Here is a 22759-nt window from a genome sequence, read left to right as displayed (position 1 = left end):
GTCGCACCTTGGTCATTTTCTGCACACGAGGGCTAATTAGACCGGGACCTACAATTTATTGCCGATTCCGAACAGCAGCATTCTTTAAACTCCCCGAGAGGTTGGTGCGCTAACCCCTCGGTGTGGGACTCCCTGCAGTAGCAATCTTTTGATTAAGTATAGAAGTGGTGGATTTTGGTGTCAGGACATCTGTAAATTCATCCTACTGACATTATAGATTCCTTCTCCCTCCCCCCTTTTCAAGCTGGAAATAAAATGTTCAGGATTAGACTTAGACTGGTTGCAAACTAGTCAAGGCTGCCTGGTCGTCCCTCAAGGTTTCCTCTCACTGTCCTCTTCTCCCTGTAAATTGATTCATCGTCCATTTGATTCTGAACACGTCACATATATAAAACGGCCTCAATATTTTCTCAGCCTTCGCTGCTGTCACACCGATTCGTTGTCGGGGGGGGGGGGATTGGAGGCTTCCCCACCCGTTGATACCGCCTGCTACTCACCGATCCCGTAACATACATGTGGTAACGAAACTAATTCGAGCCGATCTCCACGTTAAAAAGTCTCGTCACCTAGAGCAACAGGCCTACAAACGGTACAAACATTCAGTCATTACACTTCACTTCTGAAATATAGATGGCAGCACTGAAAAATCAGACGGTTAGGTGCACACACTTATACTTCCGGCAAAACTCAGTAGGTATTAAATTGCTTATGGCCATAGACCTGTGTTGTGCTCGGTTTGAAAGAAAGATAACGAAGCTGAAGAGCAAGTCCACGTGGCAACCAATTTTTTAAATACAGTATTAAATGCACGAATATTTATCGTTCTCACATTATTTTGCTTAAATGGATGTTACGGGAAAAGAAAAGGAAATTTTATGTCTTAGTGTGTTTTTGGGCTCCATAGGGCATATTTTTGTTTTTATAATGCATAAGTGCATTCTTCATACAACATTTTCTACCAGTTTTTAGGTCATAAAAACCATAGCCCTACTAATCACTGTGCTGCAGAGCACTGTTTTTAGAGATCCGCCTGTGACTACAGTGTACAGCGCCGCTTGTCAGCAACATGTGTAAGTAATTTTGAAACTTCTGTATCAGTCAGATTTTTACGGGTTTCGAAGTAAACATATGCCACTTGTTTTATTCTCCTATCGATCACCGTTTCCGAGTTATTTCATTTTAAAATCAGGAGGGTGCGGTATCCCGGTCGATAAGACACTCGCCTAAAGGATGTTTAGAGGTGTCACGAGTTCGATACCCGGTTCGTCCTTGTCAGAAAACTTTCCTGACACGGGGGTACAACATAAACGGCGACAAAAAATTGCTACAGCAGGGAGTCTCCCATCGAGGGGTTAGCGCACCAACCTCTCGATAAGTATAAAAAACCATCCTGCCGTTCGGAATCGGCGATAAATTGTAGGGCGCGGGGTCTAATTAGCCCTCATGTGCAAAAAATGGTGCGACAAAAATGATTAAAATCAGGAAGCCCTTTGTGGAACACCCTGTATTTACTGATTCTATATAGCTTGATTTTTGTTTTGAAGAGGAAATAAAAAAAAACAAATCCTTCAGCTAAATTCCACGTGGCGTTGCGTATCAATAACCTTTGTATCTTTTGTACAAGAAAAAAGACGGAAAAATAAAGGATCTTTTCTCATGTGGCAATCTATAGAAATTGTAATCAAGTAACCGTGACTGATGAAGACTTTTCGAAATTCATCGCTTACGTATAAGCAATGCTGTATCATCAGGAACAAAAGAACACTATGAGGAAGATCTTCTACCTCATCAACGCCATAGTTTTTATTTTATTTTCCTAAATCACTGTATTTAGTGTTCAAAGTTTTTGGATTGAAAAGAAATGGAAGCGGTAGATTGAACAGAAGATCTCGATTCAAATTATGGTACGTTTCTTTTTTCATACCTGGAATTGGTTTACATATATTGTTTCTCTGTACAGGCATACCTTGCTTTACGTGGTCTCACTTTACGCGATTTTGAGAATTTGATTTTAGAGATCAACCTGCGAAATTTGTCCTGGAGTTTCGAGTTGATCTTGAAAATGGGCTTGCAAATTGAAAATGTGACGTAGTTAAAATGGAAAAATCCTTTGGATTCTATGATTTAGATGAGACAGATGTGGGACAAACGCACAAGTCCAATTCACCAAATCACACTAATCAAAATCTTCTGATAACATTGACACAATGCTATCCGAATTTCAAATCAAAGAAGAAGATCCTAATGTTAAACTAGAATTGTCGTACAGGGTGGTTATAAATAAACTGAGACTACTCAGATAAATGTAAGGGCCCATTCTGATGGAGGTATTGTGATGAAACTTGGTATATAGGATATGGAAGGAAAGAAATAGTTCAATTTTTAACCACCAGATGGAAAATTGACTTTTTCATCACACTTATCTCTTTCCTATGGTGCGAATAACGTATATACCAAGTTTCAATGAAATACACCCACCACAACGGGCGCTACATGGGTCAGAAGAGTGTCAGTGTAATCAAGCTAATAGTTGTCAGTTTAATTATATTGACCTATTTATACTCAACCTACGTAGTGCCTGGCAAAATTTGTGTGGTAAACTCGTAGCAAAGCCATAAATTCGCCTCAGTATTAAAGTACCATCAATACTGAAAAGGGTAAATCAGCGCCGATAGTCCTAAAATTATTTTTCGGTTCCCCGAGATGCCAACTTTTCTACTAGAAGATAGATTGAAATCGCATCGATACAAATACAACGCCGCAACAGGCAAAATGCCCAACGAGGTGGCTGAGAAAAAGATGCCCATAACAAATATGAATGTCATATAATTCAAAAATTATAACAACTCAATTAAAAACACAATCAACAAAAATTATGAACAATATATACACATGATACAATACCCATAAATATTATGGTTGTCTTATTCTAAGTATGGATAGCTTCTCGATTTACCCCAACATGTTTATCGTATTTCTTTTTAAGCGTGTCAATTGTGTTACAATTTACTACCTCCGGGTGTAAGCTACGAGACGACGAAATGAATAAGCAGTAAAAATTTTATCTTCGAAGCGATGAAACTCTTCCTAGTTTCCTTTAACAGTTCGCCAATGTCGACAATTTTTCATTGATTTTCTACATTAAACGCTCACCATTTTTTCTGTGACTCATTATTCCACCAGTTGTTAATATGAAGTTATGGATGTGAGAGATTTTTATTTCACGCAAACGTCGGAGCGAGGACGATAATTCGAGCCGAGATGTTGGAATTATATCAATAAATAACTTTAACACAGCATTTATTAACCTTTTGCGATCCCGAGGTTTTTTTGGCACTTCTTTGGTACAGTTCGTACTTTATAGTGTCTCCCAAGCAAGGAGGAAGATAGCTGGATGTTTGTTCCTTTGCGATTTTATTTGTACAGCTTATGAGTTTTGGTGAGAAGAAGAATCCACACAGGGGCCTTTCTATCATCGTAAAGCCAGAGCCACACTCATGTCACGCATGGCTTAATAGTCATTGGCAAAAATTTGCCTTCCCCTGATGCAAAGAAGCAGCAGTGCCATAGGCTGGCACGGGCCCAGCTTGGCCCAATGCTCCTTGGTGAATATTCCCTTCCAGAACACTGCTGTTGTAACTGCTGGCGTTCTTCGACAAATGTGTGGCCAGACGGACAATGTGTAAAAAGAAAGATCAGGAAGGAAGGCAGCACCTTTGACTTTGGTTGGATGCTGGAAGGTACTCAACCAGCCTTCATATACCTTCCAGCCTCCAGCATTTGACGATCATTGCCAATGGTGGAGTGCCCACACTACTTGCCCATGACCAATCTTATAACGTATTGTGACAGCCTTGACACAAGTGTGGCCCTTGCTTAAGGGGGTCGTTGTAGCAATGAATTACCGTGGTTTTCTGATGCGGTCCTATGTCGAGGTGAGGATCGCAAAACGTTAATGAGCGTGTGTCCCAGTTCAATCATCAAAACAACCTCGCAATATTCCTATTGAATATTTTTACATATAAAGACCCCTTAACATTAGGCAGTTAAAGTGTTTCGTTCTTTTTTATATCCCTGTATTTGTTCAAAATCATTGAGCTGTCAAATTAAAGTTTTTCGCAATGTGAAATATTCCGACTTGGGCATTTCATGCTACGTTTTAAAAGATGCATGAATATTTTCAGAGTTGAACAAGCGTGTTCCAATAGCATTCTTTGTGGGAACTTTATTTTGCAATATTCATGTATGTGTGTCCCTGAAAATTAATACAGCATAACACACACGTAAATACTGTTCCTATGAACACCTTCAGACTTGTAGCAAGATAAAAAAATCCGGCGTTCCCCACTAGTCACAAAATGAGGCCGAAACTAGGTCTATGTCAAGCGAGTGTTTAGCATTACCTGCTACCGCCTATATACGAGGTCTTTAAGGAGAAAAAAAACCTTTCTCACGTTATCTTCCGTGACTATGGTACATAGATCGTCCGAGACGTATGACGCGACGTGTTCATCCTACTCGCTCACGTATATAATTGTGCGAGTGTGTCACAATGACAGCTGTTTAAGCAGCTAGTATTGTTACTGACGTAATGGCTCGTAGTTTTAATGGCAGTAAAAGTTCTCCATTGTTTCGAAGTTAGATCTTCCGCTCTTTGAAATGTACCTATACTATCAAATCGAAATTTCAACGATTTAATCAATCGTAAAACGTTTGCTTTATTGTAAAATTGTTTCTGTAACGTTTTCACGGAAATGTCAACAGCACGTCTTTGCATTTTCAGGTGGTATGAATATTGCCGAACTGGAAGCAATGGCAGCATAAGTTGGACATTACCGCTCTGAATTGTCATGATACTACGAGGGGATAATGAAACGTCCCTTCGTACCGTCAGTTCTATATTTTCTTCGAGTTTGTTCTACATGGAGTCATTAAAATTGTTGAGATACGCACGTATATCATGGCATATATGGCGTGTGTGATAACCCAAAACTGAACAACAAAAACCAAAATTTACATTAAATGATACACGATTATATGTATGTGTATGTGACGTAAAAAAGCCTCGTTACAATAAGTATCAAGGACACCTTGACCAGCCTCTATTTGGCATCAAAGAGTCTGACAAAGCACAGGAAACGGTGGTCGCATTTTTGCTTTAACAGAGCATTGAAATCGAGATGTATTACACTTCTATTATTGGACTTCACATATGAGATGGCACCAATGGCACTATGGTCGAACCTGCAATAATATAATTTAGTAGCGAAAATGCCAAAACACTTCATATCTATGAAGCAAGTTATCCAAAACGTGTGAGAATTATACACGATGAGGAGCTTTTCCAGCTGTGGCACATTTATACCTAAAAAAGGGTTTACGGAAAATTCACCGACAACAATTCACTGCCATGCAATTCACCGCTAGGAAAATTCACCGACCAACAATTCATCGCCATGCAATTCACCGACGACAGTTCGATGCGAGTCAGTTAGCGAGGGAATGAGCGATTGAGTTACTGAGTGAGTGAGCGAGCTGCTAATTGAGTGAGCGATCTAGTGAGTGAGTGATCTATTGAGTAAGTGCCATATCCTAAAGATATGGCGGAAAGTTTAAATAATGACTTTATGAGAAGAAATTCAGATGATACGGATTCGGGTTGCTGTATTTTTTAAATATATGACATCCATATTTATTGTGGGCATCTTTTTCTCGCTGGGCATTTTGCCTGTTGTGGCCTTGTATTTGTATAAATTACAAATTGCTGTTGCCCAATACAAGATAGTATATTCAACAAAATTCCATTAACTCGGTTTTACTCAGAAATTTCTAATGAAATGTTAAAAGGGATAATAACAGAATTAAAAGATAATAAAGTAAGTGGATACGCGATGAATTAACTTCCTAAAAATGCTTAAAATCATGTCCTGTTATCACTTTGATGTTATAAAAAACATCGCTGATCATCAGTAACCAATGGATTTTTTTTATGATGAACTAGCTGTTACCCGCGATTTCACGTAATGAACTTTCAGAAATCCCGCCTTAGTGCGTATCTAGTATATGTACTCTACATTTACTATATACGTATATATATACTTCCTATGCAACGGAAATTAGTGACGATTTTTTTATTACGGGAGTCGGTGACGTTTTTTGAGTGATGGAAATCTGTTACGTTTTTTGAGTGATGGAAATCTGTTACGTTTTTGTGTTACGGAAGTCGGTTACGATTTTGGGGTCAAGTTTTCATTTAACTCTTGCATATATCGGGACCAAGTAATGTGCATGTACCCCGAGTTTCCCATATCCTACAGCAGGTCCCCTAAGCTGAAATGGATGGCGGGCTCCCAAACCAGCTTTTTCACGGGTCCCTCTGTGCTTAATTTATAGTGTGAAAATATCAAAAAGCGATAAGAAACGTTCCGGCCCCTGTCAGCCCTGCCCTCGTGGGGGTCATGCCGAGAGGTATGTATACGTAAAATATACATATATCACCAATGCTCCCAACATACAGGGTCGGGGTACCCGGGGGATTGCACATATACCTTCATGGGGAAGTTAAAAGTTTTCATTTCCAGGGGTCCTTGCGATAGTGGAAGCCCAAGGTATATCCAGTCTGGGACCCCATAAAATTTGCGAATTCGGTAGAGGGTAATTGCGTGAGGGGGGGGGGGGCTGGATTTTATTCGTTGGTAAAATGAATATTTGCAGTGGTCCTCACAGGGGGATGCCCGATTGGCTTCCGAGTCAGGGGTCCCGTTTCATTTTGGGGGCACTGGATGAATCTCATTCTTTTCTGTCGTTTAACATTGTAGAATTTTCAACAGCGGAAGCCCGAGATAAATCCAGTGTCTGGGTGCCCCACTAAATATCTGCGTATTGGGTCCCCGTTACTAGATGTGGGCCCTGGATTTTATTCGTTTTGAAATTGATAAAAATTAAACATTTTCTCGAATTAAAGATTGACTCGATCAATCACTTACTCACTCGGTCACTACTGGGTCACTCACTCACCCGCTCAATCACTGACTCGATCAATCACTTACTCACTCACCCGCTCAATCACTGACTCGATCAATCACTTACTCACTCGGTCACTCAGTCACTACTGGGTCACTCACTCACCCGCTCAATCACTGACTCGATCACTCACTTACTCACTCGGTCACTCAGTCACTACTGGGTCACTTACTCACCCGCTCAATCACTTACTCACTCGGTCACTCACTGGGTCACTCACTCACTCGGTCACTCAGTCACTACTGGGTCACTTACTCACCCGCTCAATCACTGACTCGATCAATCACTTACTCACTCGGTCACTCAGTCACTACTGGGTCACTTACTCAGTCACTACTGGGTCACTTACTCACCCGCTCAATCACTGACTCGATCAATCACTTACGCACTGGTTCACTCAATCACTACTTGGTCACTTACTCACCCGCTCAATCACTTACTCACTCGGTCACTCAATGGGTCACTCCCTCACTCGGTCACTCAGTCACTACTGGGTCACTTACTCACCCGCTCAATCACTGACTCGATCAATCACTTACTCACTCGGTCACTCAGTCACTACTGGGTCACTCACTCACCCGCTCAATCACTGACTCGATCAGTCACTTACTCACTCGGTCACTCAGTCACTACTGGGTCACTCACTCACCCGCTCAATCACTTACTCACTCGGTCACTCAGTCACTCACTGGGTCACTCACTCACTGACTCGGTCACTGGATCAATCACTCGGTCACTCAATCAATCACTCGGTCACTCAATCAATCACTCACTCGGTCACTCAATCACTGACTCACTCGGTCACTCAATGGGTCACTTACTCACTCAGTAACTCAATCGCTCACTCCCTCGCTAACTGACTCGCATTGAACTGTTGTCGGTGAATTGCTAGTCGGTGAATTTTCCTAGTGGTGAATTGCTGGCGGTGAATTTTCCGCACACGCTAAAAAAGTGGCATGGGGATATTCCAGAAATAAACTATAGTACGTAACTGCTAGTACCATTTCAGTCCTGTTATTAATTCGACAAAACTAGATTCATCTTAAACATTCACTGATTCTGCAGTAAAAAAAATTCATTCTTGTTTCAAAATCTACACTCTTTTCTGTTTCTGAAAACTTAACTTTTTGAAATATCAGTACTTACCATTCTATAAATGACCAAAAATATTAACAACGTGATATTAACCATTCGGAATACACCGACATATGTTTCGGCACTCATCGGTGCCGCTATCAAGGTAAAAAACAAGAAGGTTTTAAAAACGTGGACAGAATGAGTGAGCGTCTATGATGAGTTGTTTCCTTCACTTCATTATTTTCATTCTTTGTTTTGACGTCTTTGTTGTCATCTGTTAGTGACGTCATGCCCAGCTTGGTCTTTGAAAAAATGTTGTTGTTTTTTTTCAAATGTTTTTCAAAATAAAGTAGGGCATTGGTTTCAAACTTTTGTCGACCGCGGCTCCCTTGCCCAATCCATGTTTCATCTGCGGCTCCATAGAATAATTTGGTAGATATTTTACTATTTAAAAGAACTACTTGAAACCAAAAATAGGCCCACGGCTCAATATCTTCAGCTTGCCGTGACGCCCATGACAATGGTCGGAAACGCACACTTTGAGAAACGCTTTAGTAAGACAATGGTAAGGAGGGCGTTTATTTTTGTCATTTACTAATTGTTCATGACAAGCGTTTATGTAAGTAACCTCAAAGAAATCTAAAAGAAATCGGGATCGAACTTTTTCGATCATTTTCACCTCTGAAAATTTAAATTTGTGGTCTTCACTCATGCAGTGTAAAGCTATCGTGGATATATGGACCTGTTGACTTTGAACGTATCTTTTAGCGTAGCCTTAAGGACAACCTCTGCACGGGATATAATAAATCCTCCATTGCTTGGTTGGTGAGATGACATCTTTGGGAGGGCTAAGTTGAAAACTCTCTGATGGAAAGTCGATGACTTGAATTTAAAAACGACGGAATATATGTTGGCGTTCTGGGGTAGTTGGCGTATAAAAGTTCGTTTATAAAACTTTAAAAATTTAACCAATAGGCGGATCATTCAAGTTCGCTCGAATGTAACAAATGTGCTTATTGGATAAATTTTTCAAGTTTTATAAAATAATTTTTATCTAACTTTTAAAGTGCAATATAGGCCTTAGAGAGAAATGGATTGAAAGCTATGTAACAGCAAGTATCTTTAACCAAAAATGTCATTACTGTTATGGAGAGGTATTAGGTCGTCTCATTGTTTTTCTGATGACGTTATTAACCATATCCGTGTTAAAACTCTTATCTGTGGCAATAACAAGAATGATGCTGAGTTTATGATCTAATTAGTCATTGTCGGAGCAGATTTCAAAAGCTCTATGAACATGCGACGTAAAGCTGAAGTTTTTTGTTTTTATGGGTGGCAAGATCTTTGATGTGGATATAAATGCAACGGAAAATGGTTTTCTGTATACAGACATCTCAAAGTTTTCTTCATTTTTGGTCACCAAGACATCTAGAAAAGGAAGAGTTTTGATGCTTTCATTCTAGTTTTGGATTCCCAAACTTATGGTACTTCGAGCGCCAACTCTCAAAATACGGAATCTAAGTAACCACTACTCCGACAGTTACGTATCTTCTCTCATTGCGGCAGTACATGTAACGTAACGCAAAAGTTCGATCAACCAAAATATGGTAAATAGGAGAATCAAACGATTTGAACGACTAAAATCTCTATACAGTGTAAAATAAAAAAACACACACACACACACGTACATAATACTAAAACTGACCGTATGTTCAAAGATTAATTTAAATACATTCCAAGAGATATCAAGTATTAAATCGAGTTTCGAAGAGCAAAAAATGAAGTTAAGAGATGAAGCTTTCAATAAATTACTTCGAATAATGATCAGGTCTAGAAGGCTAAAGTTCAGAGATGGAGTAAAAATAAATAAAATATTTCGATATATCTATAGATGGAATAACCTTCACCCAGAAGTATGAGGCTCCATGATCTTCTTAACAGACCAAACGCGAAATCCGATCATTCTCCTTAGAAAGTACGCAGCACATTTCGCAGGCATTCCTTCCAATAAGACCTCACGCTGAGTCCGTAACCGGAACAAGTAGGTTAAGCGAAGTGCATTTGCTCAGCTGTGTTTCTGTGGAAATTGCGGTACTTACTTCAGGTCATTATAATGACCCCGGAAAGGGATTAACTTAACCATTGAGGAAGAAGAAGAACTTATTATTTAAAAAATGAAAAGGACGAGCAATAAGAAGAGGCTCTTATAGTGAGGTTGGCAGAGATTTCGCTTCAGTGACCAAGGTTTTTTCTTAAAGAAATCTATTTGACAGATTCAATTTAGTAGAAGATTTTGATGAATAGCTCAATGGCCTTTTCATGATGAATGCAGAGTTAGTTGCCTGTTGGTCAATGCGGTTTCTAACGGTTGATCGAGAGAGAGAGAGAGAGATAAGAGAAAGCAACAACAAAACGGGATGTGCCCTAGAAGATCTAAAGCACTTTCGATCGCTTCTCATTATCTTCGGTATAATTAAATAATTATATGAGTTTAATATCAAACTCGTGAACTCGTTCCGGCGGATATTCTCCGTACACACAGTGTAGAAACTGCAACAACATTTTCGTTTCGCATGGTTCAAAAACGACGCAAACATAATAAATGTACAGGGTGTCCTCTAAGTCCTGATGCGGCCTTTAAAATATCATCAACCGTTCGCCGTAGAGGTATGGTTCTAGTTTAAAAAATGCTAAAAATGCGTTTAGGAATCACTCTGTACTAGTTTCAAGAGTGAAAGTACAGTATGTCATAATGTAAAGACATCTAAATTGTTTTGGACGTTCCCCTGTCCTCCAACCTCCAATTGAAAAGCTTTTGTCCTTTCTCCTCTGAGGCCAACAAAAATATCCCATATTTCCCAGTGCAACATTCGTGAGATATTTGAATTTTAAAAAAAAATCAGAAAAGTTGGGAAGGAACAGCATAAATGAGGGAAAGAAGCTTTGTCCGTTATTGTTTATGCTGTTCTTTCCTAACTTCTCTCCGATTTTTGAATTCAAATATCTGCGCGAATATTGCACTAGAAACATGTAATATGTTTGATGGCACCAGGAAAGACAGCACAACAACTTCCTAACTGGAAGTTAGAGGGATCGCATCGGGGGATCGTATAATAATTTAGATTTTTCTTTTATTTTGTGACACACTTAGCTCTAAAAACTGGTACTGTGAATGATATCTGAAAATATATTTTGAGCATTTTTTAAGTTAGAACGACACCTCTACGATGAACGGTTGATGAAATAAATATTGCATTATTTATTGCTTCGTGATCGGCGCAGTGAAAAACTGTGAATGGCGTTATAACGTATCTGTTGCACCATAAACACCCGAGCAAAACACAGACAATTTGATCATTTTTGTCGCACCGCGGTCATTCTCTCCGCACGAGGGCTAATTAGACCGGGACCTACAATTTATTGCCGATTCAGGGCGCGGTAGCCCAGGTCAATAAGATGCTCGCATGAAGTACCAAAGAATGTTTAGAGGTGTCTCGAGTTCTATACCCGGTTTAACCTTGTCAGAAAAATTTCTGACACATGGGTACAACAAAAACGGCGACATGACCGCAGGAAAAAATTGCTACCGCAAGTGGTCCCCCATCGAGAGGTTAGCGCACCAACCCCTCGGTGAGACATAAAAAACAAGCCTGCCGTTTGGAATCGGCAATAAATTGTAGGTCCCGGTCTAAAATTAGCCCTCGTGCGCAGAAAATGACCGTGGTGCGACAAAAATGATCAATGATCAATTATTGCTGAGTCCGAACGGCAACCTTTTTTATACTCACCGAGGAGTTGGTGCGCTAACCCCTCGATGTGGGACTCACTGCGGTAGCAATGCTTTTCTGTGGTCATGTCGTTGCAGAACGCAGACAAAGAAATATTTCACCAAGTGTGCTAAACCTTCAATGGGAAACTTCCGTCGGCAGAAATGTGATCAACATTGGTTTCCACGTGTTTCTTTGTCTGCGTCTTACGCCGGTGCTTATAGTGCTATACGGGAAGCGTTTTAACACGTATATTTATGGATTCTTACTGAGCTAATCACTTTGCAATGCATAAAAACTAGTGTGGCCATTTTAGTTTTTCAAATTTTGTTGCTTTAACCATAACTGCGAGAGCTATATTTTTTTTCTCAACTCGTTGTCGAGCACATACTCTGGAACACCCATATCTCAAATTTTATTCACATCCGGTGATTTTTGTGACCACTGGAGGCTCGTATGTCGGCAAAGTTATTTTATGACCACCCTGTAGGAAAATATTTAAGGTGTTTTAGGTACATATCTTTCTGGATATATTTCTAAAATGCACGTGTTCTTAATTTAATACTGTTCACATGGCGTGTCTTAACCTTTTAACGTTCAGAGGTTTTCGGCACTTCATTGGCACAGTTCGTACTTTATAGTGTCTTTCCTATGTGTGTACGTGCGCGAGATCAATAACATCCCTAGATATTTGTCCTTGTGCGATTTTTGTATAGCTTATGAGTTCTGCCAAGAAGCCAAATTCATATCAGAACCTTCTCATTATCGTACGGGGTCGTTGTAACAATGAAGTACCATTATTTTCTTATGCAGTCGTATGTCGAGATGAACTCGACATAGGACCGCAAAGTTAAAGCTATTGCCACTGTGAGGTCGTGTGGGGATCGTGCTGGACCCTAATCGCGAGAACCTAAGTTCGGACCTCGTGATTGGTCGGCTAAAGTTAGTTTTCCCCCTTCGAGAAGGTTTCTCATTTGCAAAAGTCTCTCCATAGAGAGCATTCACACCCTGAACACGATACTTGCATCACATGAAAAATCTAAGCGTTTGCCATTTTGCCTACAAAATATTGAAGCCGGTTGCAGCATCGGTAGAATGCGAAACAAGCATTACTCTGATACGTTAGCGCTACCCGTAAACTCAGGACACACATTAAGGCATGTACAATTTCATTAGAAATTATGCAGAGGAGTGTGCACGAGGTGCACGTACGCTTAAGTGGTAGTAGCGTCTTACGGCATTCCTTGCACAGATATAGATGCCATGTTTAATCACGTCGACAGTGTGATCTTCTACTCGTTTACCACAAGGATACTGTCAGGTCCGCAGGTTCGATCCTGGAGGCTGGAAAATAAAATTCCTTGCTCTACTGGGCAACCGCCGATATATGGAGCTTTCTCAACGTGCCTTCGCTAATAGTCCCCTCCGTGCTCAATACGGGGGCAGAATCCTACAGTCCCATCTGTAAATTCCACCACTGCCTTCTTGCCCACTTCTATTCCATTGCTCTCAAAGGGGCTGATATTGCCAATTTTGAGAACCGCTGGTACAAGGAGAGCCAAAAGAATTAGCATAACGAGTCATGATCGGGTTGCCATCTGCATTGGGTGATGATCTTGAGTAAGACACAATCCTATCTACACAACATGCCGTCTCTATCTTACTTAAACGGTCTAAGTTATTTGCGAGAACTTTGTCCTCATTTATTACATTCGGACCACACATATCTGGCGATGAATCTCTCCGCCGGTGTCACGTTTCTTGCAGACAGGAAGTGAATTACCTTATCTTAAAGACAGCGATCTGCTCGGTTTTCGTGAACATTTCCATTATATACCACAACAGATAAATTGTCCAATGAAGTGGCTGAAAAAAGATGGATGTCACACACAAACATAACTAGAATACAGCAACTCAAAAAAATGCAATTATCACGACAAAGCTAATACAAATAAAAATAATTATGATACAATAAATATACAGCCCATAAAAAATATGGATGTCTTATCTATGGGTGTGAACATAGTGCATCCGTATTTCCGATTCTGGACACCCGCGTCGTCTCCGATTGGTTAAAAACCCGAAATTCAAGCCAAAAAAAAAGTTGAAACTCGGGTTTTTGGTCAATCGGACACGACGCGGATTTCCAGAATCGGAAATACGGACGCACTATGTTCACACCCTAAGTATGGATACCTTCTCGACTCATCCCATTATAACCACTTCTAACCCAAAGCTTCGAAAACAGCTTAAAAATGTTTGTCGCTTTATATAATTCTTCAGTGTTTGCAGACTGTTACAGAAAAGAAAACTTCTCTATAAGTATTCGGGGAAATAAGAATTTTAGGTACACAGTGGGTGTACCTCAGGATTCAAATAAGTAGACACTTAATATTTTAACCATAGTGGAAAATGTATAGTTGGATATATACTTATTATATACAAATTTAAAACACAACATTATGTGACATCAACTCACAGCAGGCATCGGGAATTGACATGTGTTAGTTTTATTACACAATGCTAATTATCGAATGGAGCAATGTATATATATACTATATATCATATCAAATGACACTTCTCGAAGCAATTATTTTCAAAACACATAAATACATTTGACATTTTGTACCGATCACCCTGGTTCTTGATTTGCATCGTGGTAATCTGCATTTCGATGCATTTTCATCGTCCATTTGTCGGGGAAAGAGATTCATTCCATTCAGGCGAACATCTTTTATAGGTTGAGGAACAACTTCTCGCTGCTTTCGCTCAGGTTCTTCCTCATCTTCAGAACTATCCAAAAATGGAGGCCTTTCTCTCTCTACGTGGAACTATATTTTCTGTATAATTGCGAAGTGCTGATGCAACAACTATTCTATATTCAATCGACAAAGTGAGTGAAAATTCTAATAAGTCATTTGTTTATTCTTAGCACACACCAGTAATATGCCAAGTACCTATCGCACAGTTCTATTTCTCCCATGGGTGGGTGTATTATAGGCTTTGACTATCGCAGGCTGAGAAATGTCAACTTTTTTTTTCAGTGCGAGTTCCTTGGCTTCTTAATTTATGCTGATCTTATCAGCAACTGTTTTATCATCTGAACCGCATTCGTTAAAGTCATCTGTCTCACTAAAAACTGTAGGCCAGTCATTGTCACTATTATCAGAAACACCTGAAAAATCACTGCGGTGCAAAATAGCTTCTATTCCAACAGGACTCAGAAATCTAAATAAATAAAATATATCCATATCTGATGATTTGAGTATCTAATAAAGTGTACAATGTATATGAATTTTTATTCAAAAGGGCAGTGCCATGATATCAGAACGCTGAGATGAAAATTCATGAAGGGAGAAAAAGAGAAAAAAACTCATTTATATATACTTTTTTTAAAACTTAATTATAGCATACATATATACTTATAACTACTTTACATAATTTTAGCATAATAAATCATTTAATTTAATCAATTATTGTATTGTATATACATAATAAATAATTACTACTTTTATTTTCCATGTTACGATTTTTTCAAAGTAATTTTTCAAACACTGATTATGTATAACCAATATCTGTAAAACAACATGATAATTACTAGTCAAAACCATATAAGAATTAATCAAAATATGTATTTCTTAAGGAAGTTAATATGAATTTCACCAACAGTAGCCCTTCCGTCACACATATGTATCTTCCAAAACAATGTTTTCCCGCAAACTAATACAGAAATACAAAAAACTCACTCTCGCTGTGGTGGTCGAGTGGTTATAGTGACGGACTCACGATGCGATGATCCGGGTTCGAACCCCACAGTGGTGGTGGTCGGCTGAAGTTGGTTTTCTGTGGTTCCCAACTTCAAGGCGCAAATGCGAGCCGATCTCCCCGTTAAAAAGTCTCGCCACAGAGAGCAACAGTCCTACAACGATAAATCATTCAATCATATCACTTCACTCATAGTTTGAAAAACTAGTGGCAGATGGCAGCACTACACATAACAAACATTACAGAGAAACAACAAAACTTCACGTCAGGTTTCACTACACGTACACGCACATTGTGCGCATGTACCGATTCGTTGGGGGTTCCGCGGGCGGCGGCGGGGTGCATGTGTGGTGTAGTAGTAGTAGGTAGGGCCTCCAAAAAATGGCTCGGGGATCCATGATGTTCTTAAGTCAGCCACCTCGTTGGACAATTTGCCTGTTGTGGCGTTGTATTGTATTGTAATCACGCTTAAATTTACGGCTCAACGCTGAAGATACAAATGCGTGGACCTTCATACAATTCAATGTGCTGCGTTTAAAAATGACTTAAACAACTAGAAAGAATTATTTTTAGCATGCCCCTACATTTTATTATCTTAAAATATATCAAGAATTTAATAGTTAAATTCTTGAAAATATATTAAAAATTACTTTTTCAAGTACGATTCGTTGCCGCAATTTCGTCAACATGACTTTGTATTCGCTCGTTTTCTCAATTTATATCATTACGAGCGGTATTCTACCCGAATCAATAAGAAGCTTGAACTTCCAGGTATGTGATAAAAGGGTTGGAATTAAGCACATACATTAACGATGTAATTAGAAACAGGAGATCGTATAAAGGTCCACATATCTCTGGAACGAAGAGGATAAACATCGTATTTCTTTTTGAACTTTTCAATTGGGGTTTAGAATTCGTGAATCCCGGGAGTATTCCATTCATTCACAACCCTGCTAGATTAAAATTCCACGGGACACCACAACCTGGAGTTGTCCTTTACTAATCGATTCTGGTGTCCACTTGTCGAAACCCTCGATTGGCGGCTTATTAACCCTTTATTTAACAATGTTGCTCTCAAGCACACACACACAACATGAGTTCCTTATATTTTTCAAGAAGAGGCATTTTATATTTTGAGCTCGTTTCGGCATTGATGCTTCTAAGCAACTCTTAAACATTCAATTTTTGCATTGTGAAGGGCTCATGAAGCTCTCACTCAGCCACCTCATTGGGCATTTTGCCTGTTGTGGCGTTGTATTTGTATTCATGAAGTTTTTAGAAGTACCAGCAGAATGGCTCAAAGATACGACATGTCTCCTATTTCTTGACGAACCAAAAGCAAGAACAATTTTTTACCTTTGCATTTTGGAGTGAAATACCATGTGCGGAGGTGAAATATTGCTCTGAATTCTTCAACAATGATAGAAAAGTAAGTTGGAAAGCAATAAATGACATTTTTGTATCATTCTAATCTATGTAAATCATATAAATACAGTGTGTTGTTTAAAATTCAACACCCCATATCTTCTTAAGTGTTGACACAACTTTTTTTTGTCATGAAATGGCATTCCGAGTACCTCATTTGCTTAATATAATAACCCCTGAAAAGTTTTCTCTTGTGGATATGCGTGCCAATTAAAGGATTAATGAGTAATAATCCTTTAATAACGCATAGTCCATTCTATCTATTCCGTTGAAAATTTTAAAAACATTAATCGTATATCCCCGACACCGGCGTTCTTCCAATGTAAACATATTCAAAAAATCAAGTCTCTCTTCATAACTCGAGCCCCGTGTATCAACAATTTTACTGGAAGTTACCAAGTTTACTGGAATATAATTTTTTCTCCACTTAAGTATAGAAACGTGATATGATAAGAAACAACGTATTGAATTTAACAAACCTTCGAAATCACACATTCCAATTCCACAAAATCATACTGTTTATCGCGGCAGGATATGAAACATCATCACATGAATTTCTCATGTCGGTAAAACTATATGTACTATCAATTGGTATCTGAAGGAAACAACGAGAAAGAAGAACTAAATTTCTCGTCACGTCTTTTTCCAGATGACATCTCGACTGAGAAAAATCGACATTCTTTTCGTGTTTGTCAAACGTGAAATCCTAGAAAACGGTAATAAAACAGCGATTAATTTCCCACCGAAAACCGTGACTCTGGAAATTTTACGACTTCTCGGAAGATCCAGTTCTAACGCGTTGTGTTTGTCATTCAAGTCTCCCGTCCCTTTCGAAAGTTGGAACTTATTTAAGCTTCACAGATCCATATAATCATTTCTACGGGTCACGATATTATGGCTGGAGGAGAATAGCACACAGAAAGAATAAAATAACTTTTCAGAGTAAATGAATGGCATCATGTAATTTTACAGAATAAATGAATTAGTGTGTGATATTGTGAAACTAAGGAAAATAATGATCTACCTTGGTACAATGTTCGGGCGTAAGCAAAAACTGTTTATTTTTCCTTGTACGTACTCAAAACTACTTTTTTTTTCGATTCGGACTCTCTCTCTACACATATTGTGTAGCATCAAGACTTGTGGCTTGTCTTCTTTGAAATAAGTTGCTTACAGTTTAAGGGTTAAAGTTTAATGATCCCAACAACTTTTGTAATAATATCTTGTTTTTTTTTTGTATAGTCACGATTTTTCTCTAAGACGTTCAGATTTCCACATAGGCAGCCTGTTTTCCCGGCCGCTTGAACGAATTCCTAAAGTCTACGGTTTATAAAATTTTCCCAAAAACTTTCTCGTTCTGAGTAATACTTCGCGTTTATTCTCTTGTTCTTCTTCGTTTAAAGTCAGTGAGCGAAAATTTCTTGGATGTGATCAAATTATTTATACATATATTGTTTTCAACGAGAGTGATTGGAGAAATTTTCACACCAACAACAGTAAACAGCGCCACCACAAGAGTCAAAATGTCAGATTTATCAGCCTGGTGTTTATAGGAGCTCTAGGGATATCAGGTGTTTGTGTCTCCGAAACGAAATGCTAGGTTATTTACAGACATTATCATTTTGCCACTAGACATGGCCAACTTTTATTAAAATAAATGCAAGAGGTTCTTATAATATATAATCACCAATAGTGCGATAAATAGCCAAAAACTTGTGACTCGCCAAAAAACGCCAAGCCGCGAAGGATCTACTGGGAAGTATTTAAAACAGGACTCAGCAAAATTTCAAACTTGCCGAGAAAGCAATCCATGGAGTAAATCTGCAGTGAATGCAAATGTTTTTCTTGAAAAAAACATTTGAATTCACTGCTTGTTATTATTTATGAATAAATTTTGTAGTTTCACATTTTGCTGATATTATTTTATATTATAAACCATTTTTGAAGTAATACAAATGAAGAGGGTCGAGGGTGTATATATAGCTCGTACCGTTTCTTTTAACCACGTCTCTCAAACACTAGAGGTAGAAATGTTTTCAGTCCACTGTAATAAAAGAAGAATGGTACGGCGTAAGGAGATACTATGATCTTAGGGGCCATTCAAGTATTACGTAAGCAGATTTTCAGCAACTTTCAAAGTCAGCAAAATACTGCCTGCCCTATTTAATAATGCCCTATTTTGCGCAAACGAATTGAAGTTAGCTTTGTTGTCAAAACGTGAGACTGCCGAAAAATTGAAAAAAAGAAAACGAGATATATGGTTATCTTATGTATAGCCATCAATATTATCTAAAAGTTGAAAATATATTCTAGAAATTTGCAGCAGGATGCATTATCAACGCAACTCACAGGCATTGACGAGATATTTCTTCGTGTTAACCCTTTAATTCTCTAGCATTGTAATATCCAGAGGAAAAAAATTTTGAGGGATTATGTACACATTAAGCAAATGAAGTACCCGGAATGCTATTACATGACAAAAAAAAATTATTCTCAATATTTGAAAAAAATATGGGATGTTGCACTTCGGGGAACACACTGTATTTTATGATTTACATAGATTTAAATAGTTTAAAAATATCATTTATATTGTTTGCCAACTCACTTTTCTATCATTGTTGAAGAATGTACAGCAATATGTCCCCTCGATACATGGTATCTCCCTCCAAAATGCAAGCGTGAAAAATCGTTCTTGCTTGGCTTATCATGAAATAGGAGTGTATACATTTGAGCCATTCCGCTTAATTTTAGAAACTTCATAAACATCTCACAAGTAAAAATCTAATTGCTTAGGAGTTGCTTAGAAGCATCAATGCCGAAACGAGCTCAAAATATAAAATGCGTTTACTTGGAAAAAATAAGGAAACCATGTTATACTTCAGAGGCAATGTTACTGGGCAATATTGCCAAATTGAATTGAAAAGCCTTTTATTTTAGCAATGGCAAGCCCAGATATTTGTAAAGCTGATTTCTCGAGAGATCACATTCCATCTTTCTATCTCCCTTACTTTACACCTGCTGAAAATCACAAGAACGTCTGTTTCATAAAAAACACAAAAACATATAGCACTTTACAAAGAGTTCAGTTATTATTTCTATTATGCCGGTTGAAGGGTTAAATGACATTCGTGTTCTTGGTTCGATGCAAATTGTGTGATTCTTTCCATAAAATCACCAACAATAAAAAAAACGTGTTGTTTTAAGTTCAAAAGATAGTGTAATAGCTTTTATTGTCTCATGGTTAAGGTTCATTGTACTCTCACAAAATTAAATGTAACCATTTGTACAAAATAAAAACAAAAATGCTCTTTTTTTTACGATTCACTGATGAATTCTTCTGAGAGTCTCGAAATTGTCTTCCATCGTGTTTGAATGTGTCATCAAATAAGCTCCATTACTTTCTCTCTGTTTTTTTTTTCTTTCTCATTCGCGGTTCAATTAATTTGAGAGCTCCTTAATGGTAGTGATTTAGTTCAAAATAGGCCAATGCGATCTCCGCGGAGATTTTTTGTACCCCGTGGTTGCACTCTTTTGAATTCGGACCAGTTTAACGCCGAGCTAAATCGAGTGCGCTGTTTGGGCTTTTGTTACGTAATGAATAAAACTCATTGTTGCTGCGGCTATCAGAGTTCACTAGTTTCTTCGCCACGTATGCCGTCATCATGCAGGTATAAGCTAATGATTCATAATTTTTACTTGATTCATCAGTCGTTTCATTTGAAAACAATTAATTCGATCCATCTTTATTGCATTCAGTTCGAGGAAACGATGATGATGATAAGAAACGAAGTTTTTCAATTGTTTAAGAGCATTCACATTTTTTGGTACTTTTTAAATATACATGGCTTATTATAATATTTTTCCGTTGTAGTGCGAACACGCAGATGGAAAACAATGTCACACCAGTATATCTCGCCGCTCAAGAAGGTCACTTAGATGTACTCAAATACCTGGTGCTTGTTGCTGGTGGATCTTTGTACTTGCGGGCAAAAGATGGAATGGCTCCGATACATGCCGCATCGCAAATGGGAGCCTTAAAGTGTGTCAAATGGATGGTAAGTTGTACTGAAATATATTTATCGATTTTATACATAATTCTAATTTAATCTGCAGCAGTCCCCCGTTGAGGTGGATTCGAAATCAGGAAAAAGCGATACTTCGTTGTTGTAACGGCTTCTTACGATTACAGGAAGGCCCCTGAGAATTTGGCTGTTTATCAGAACTTAAATAAGCTATCTAAAGCACGAAAGAGCTAACATAAAGGGGTCTTCCTTATTGTGGGAGGGAGCCCTACAAAGTACGAACTGTACTAACGAAGTCCGTAAAAACCTCTGGACAGCAAAGGGTTGAGTGTCACCTATATGCGGATCAAATGAAATCCGTTCCAGTGGATTTAATTTATTAAGATGGATATAAAGGTACGCGCGATAGTGTTGCAGAATTATCAATAACTGTAGACCAGAAATGGTAAACATAATAAGTGCCAAATCACCAATTTTTCCGGAGAGCGAAAAACAAGTTTCAGGTGCTATAGACCGAAGTGTTAAGTGGCATCTCTGCTCTATAATATACTGACGCATTTTTCGCCTACGTAGAGTGACTGGGATACTCACATCGTTTCGCAGGTTGACAACTTTGGTATTTACTATGTTTTGTTGTGAAAAACAATTTTTTTGGTACTTACTGCGTTTGCCATTTCCGATTTTCAAATCATTTTATAACAAAGTTAAAATGCACTTATGTTGGAAGGCACCATAGGCAATCGGACACACTTCCAACTTCTTAAGGAGAAGGCAGATACTGTCTGTGGAATAGGAATTTTACTGGTCCACTACAATGGAACACTGGAAAAGCTGCATAAAGTCACAATGGCCAAGTGACTGCATACTTTTGCGTAGTGGTATTATGTTTCATAGCAATGCATGTGGCCGCTGTGGTGGTCGAGTGGTCATAGTGACGGACGGACTCCCCCCCGGGTTCGAGCCCCACCGTCACCGCAGTGATGGTCGGCTGAAGTTGGTTTTCTGTGGTTCCCAACTTCAAGGCGCAAATGCGAGCCGATCTCCCCGTTAAAAAGTCTCGCCACAGAGAGCTACAGTCCTACAAACAGTACAAATATTCAGTCATTACACTTCACTCACTTCACTTCTGAGATATAGATGGCAGCACTGAAAAATCATACACAACACTAGATACGCACTCAGACTGTTAGGTACACATACTTACACTTCCGGCACAGCTCACTAGGTAGTAAATTGCCCATGGCGATAGACCTGAGTTGTGCTCGGCTTGGAAAAAGAAAAAAAAAGGAAAAAGCAATGCATGTGGACATATTGTAAGCATCTTGCAGAGTGCTCTAGCATAAAATTTTACAAGGTTCTGTTACCCCCCCCCCCCCTTCTTATCTTGTAGCCTTGATTTGTCATTTTCGTCTCTTCAGACATTAAAAAAAAATGCTGTAAGTGAGAATGAGTATTTTCAACCAACAAAATCACACCGTGTGATATGTATTGGTTCGCTGTCATGATTTCTTTATGCAGCTTGCTCAATGTCTCATTGTCGTAAACCAACCAATGACCTCATCCATGGACGTAATTTGCTTTCTGTTAGAAGATTTTGATTCCTATGAATTCCTTTGTTTATTATGTCCAAACCATGAGAGGTTTTCCACCTTTCTTGATTGATCTATTCTAATGGGCTCC

At 38.7% G+C, this 22759-nt stretch overlaps 1 protein-coding gene across 5 annotated transcripts in view; it reads left to right on the top strand.

Moving 5' to 3' along the window:
• Nucleotides 1–22759, top strand: part of f (espin protein forked) — a 336082-nt gene that overhangs the window by 255883 nt on the left and 57440 nt on the right. For all 5 annotated transcript variants that reach the window (XM_089247034.1, XM_089247036.1, XM_089247033.1 and 2 more), the window contains one exon: nt 20929–21112. In XM_089247034.1, the coding sequence (XP_089103160.1) occupies nt 20929–21112 (184 nt within the window). The remainder of the gene's footprint in view (nt 1–20928; nt 21113–22759) is intronic.

The sequence above is a fragment of the Pholcus phalangioides genome, unplaced genomic scaffold, assembly GCF_987345545.1.
Source record: "Pholcus phalangioides strain wild (caught in Gottingen) unplaced genomic scaffold, Ppha-v1.0 ptg000017l_1, whole genome shotgun sequence".
NCBI lineage: Eukaryota > Metazoa > Arthropoda > Arachnida > Araneae > Pholcidae > Pholcus > Pholcus phalangioides.
This window is presented reverse-complemented; position numbering and strand designations above follow the sequence as displayed.